General features: G+C 48.0%; 1 protein-coding gene across 1 annotated transcript in view; it reads right to left on the bottom strand.

The window, feature by feature from the left end:
- Window positions 1-1064: 1064 nt before the first annotated feature.
- CD5L (CD5 molecule like) overlaps window positions 1065-2925 on the bottom strand; it is a gene marked incomplete at both ends in the record, with an annotated part of 12841 nt that continues 10980 nt past the window's right edge. Inside the window, 3 exons of the mRNA XM_080691559.1 lie at window positions 1065-1162; window positions 2693-2801; window positions 2861-2925. The exon at window positions 2861-2925 is cut by the window's right edge and continues 81 nt beyond it. Of these exons, the coding sequence (XP_080547685.1) occupies window positions 1065-1162; window positions 2693-2801; window positions 2861-2925 (272 nt within the window). The remainder of the gene's footprint in view (window positions 1163-2692; window positions 2802-2860) is intronic.

Here is a 2925-nt window from a genome sequence, read left to right as displayed (position 1 = left end):
CTGGGATTTAGGGCATGCGCCACATGCCCAGCTCTGCTTGTATTGTTTAATATGTCATATGAAGCCGGGATGGGAAAGAGATGGTGGTGCCCCCCGATAAATGTCATGGTTATGGACAGAAGGCTCGAAGCTGAGGAGTTGAAGATATTTTGGAGACGGAATGTTTGAGAAAGAACTAGAAACAATGGAGAGGCGGTGCTTAAAAAGAGCTGGTGGCACACACACCTGTAATCCCAGTACTTGGGAAGCTGAGACCAGAGGGTTGCAGGTTCGAGGCTAGCCTCGGCAACGTAGCAACACTTTCAACAACCTAGTGAGATGTTTCAAAACAAAGAAATAGCTGGGCGTGGTGGCACACACTTATAATCCCAGTGCTTGGGAGGCTGAGGCAGGAGGATCTCAGGTTCAAAGCCAGCCTCAGCTACGTAGTGAGGCTCTCAGCAACTTAGTGAGACCCTATTTCCAAATAAAATATAGAAATAGGTATGAAGGTATAGGCCAGAGGTAGAAAGTCCCTGGGTTCCACCCCCAGTACAAAAATATAAAAAATAAAAATAAAGAAAATAAGAGGCTGGGGGTGTATGTTGGAGGTAGAATACCCCCCTGGGTTTGATCCCCAACCCAAACAAAACACATAAGCAATCAAAAGACAGGAGCTGGTGTTAAGTTCTGAGGTCTGGCAGTTGAATGGGGAATCAACAAGGGAAAAGAGAAAATACCCTCCGTGGAAGAACCAGAGAGGCCAGTTTTGTTGTATGGAGTGTGTGTGTGTGTGTGTGTGTGTGTGTGTGTGTGTGTGGCTGCTGACAACAGCAACCTCAAAAGATTTATGGTGGAAGGAAGAGAGGCAGGAGATAAAAATGGAAATGATTGTTTTATTAAAAAGCTGGCTCTCCGGTAGCGTAAGGACCATCTTCTGCTGAACTCTGAGCCCCCGTGGGAAGCAGAGATCTGAACGCAGCTGAGCGTCCCCCGAGCTGGGCCAGGCAGAACCGAGCCGAGGCTCCCCACAGCTCAGCAGAGCCGGCCGGCGTCGGCCCCCCACAGCCCATTAGTGGCGCCACTCACCGCAGATCAGGACCAAGAGTGGGCAGCATGAGGACCAGGTCGGGGTGGCCGGAGAAGAGCTTCTCATCCCAACCCACGGGAGGCAGCTGAGAGGCTGGAGGAAGTCAGGAGCTGAAGCTACCCTGCAGCATGAGTGTACTGAAATAGAAGGAGGAAGAGCCGCCTCTGAAGGCTGAGACAATTAGAGATACTTCTTTTTGTTTTGTTTTGTTTTTGGTCTTGTATCTTGGACCGGGGATCGAACCCAGAGAACACCTGCAAAGCAGGCTCTTTACCACTGGGCTACATCCCAGCTCTAGATTATATATATATATATATATATATATATATATATATATATGTATATTTTTTTTCCAGTACTGAGGATGGAACCCAGTGGCATTCTACCTCTGAGCTACACCTCCAGCCCAATTTTTTATTCTTTATTTTATTATTATTATTATTATTATTATTATTATTATTATTATTATTATTTGTGTGTGTGTGTGTGTGTGTGTGTGTGTGTGTGTGTGTGTTACTGAGGATGGAATCCAGGAGCATTGTACCTCAGAGCTACAGCCCCAGCCCTAGTTTTTATTCTTTATTTTGAAACAGGGCCTCACTGAGTTGCAAAGGGCCTCACTGAGTAGCTGAGGCTGTCGGTGAACCGCGATCCTCCTGTCTCAGCCTCCCAAATGCTGGGATTGATTGCAAGAGTGCGCCACCACGCCCGGCTCTTAGTTTATTTTTGTAGCTATTGTGAGTGGAATTGCTTTTCTTCTTCTTTTTTTTTTTCTTCTTAGCAACTTTTTAAATTAGTGGATGAATACGTTACTGATTCCTAGATATGTTTCTCAAAGAAGTGAAACCACCCAAGAGACCCTGCCTACCCAGGTCTACCGTGGTGCTATTCACAGCAACTGAGATAGGAATTCACCTTGGTGCCCATCAACAGAGGAATAGATTAAGAAAATGTTATGTGCCGGGCGTGGTGATGCGCACTTAGAATCCCAGCATTTGGGAGGCTGAGACAGGAGAATCAAGGTTTACAGCCAGCCTCAGTACTTAGTGAGGCCCTTTGCAACTCAGTGAGACCCTGTTTCAAAATAAAGAATAAAATTTAGGGCTAGGAGTGTAGCTCAGAGGTAGAATGCCCCTGGGTTCCACCCCCAGTGCCGCAAAAAAACCCAAAAAGTTATGTCATATGACATACACTAGACACAGAAAGATAACTGTCACACATTCTCTTTCATGTAAAAACTTTAAAAAGGTGACCTGAGTGCAGAATAGTGACTGCTGGAGGTCAATGGTAAAGGGAAGTTGGATTTGATCAGTGCACACAGAAAGCATGTGTCAAACATCACACCAACCCCGTTAAATGCAATCAACACATTAACTGCTTTATTAGGCTTCATAGAGGAGCCACAGGGGGCGTGTCGGCGTGGCCTCAGGGTCTGAAGTTGCTGCCTGTTACAATCAAATCCTGATTCTCTCCTTAGCATCCTCCTGTCCGGCCTTGGGGCTTACAGTGTGCTGAAATCCTTCTTGGTAAAACCATCAGGGTTCTTTCTGCTCTCTGCCTCTCTCCTGACGGGTCCCAGCAACCAGCACATTCAGCATCTATCTCCAGGCAACATGGTGGCACTTGGCCCGGAGAGCAAGGTGCCGGCTGAAGTCTGGGGCCCGGTGGGACACCGGGGAACACGTGGGGCCAGCAAGGCCCGCTTAAGCTTCGTGGAGGCCCGGGGACTGTCCTGTAAGGAATAGAGGAATATGCAGTGAGGACGGGCTGGGCCTGGAAGGAGCACTGCACTCCAGCAGAGTCAGCCGAGAAGCGGCTTGGAGCAGCCCAGAGCTGGGAAGAGCCAAGCTGGGTGC

This window comes from Muscardinus avellanarius, assembly GCF_963383645.1.
Source record: "Muscardinus avellanarius genome assembly, chromosome: 3".
Classification (NCBI taxonomy): Eukaryota; Metazoa; Chordata; class Mammalia; order Rodentia; family Gliridae; genus Muscardinus; species Muscardinus avellanarius.
Note: the sequence above shows the minus strand (reverse complement) of the source record. Positions and strands in the feature narration are given on the sequence as shown.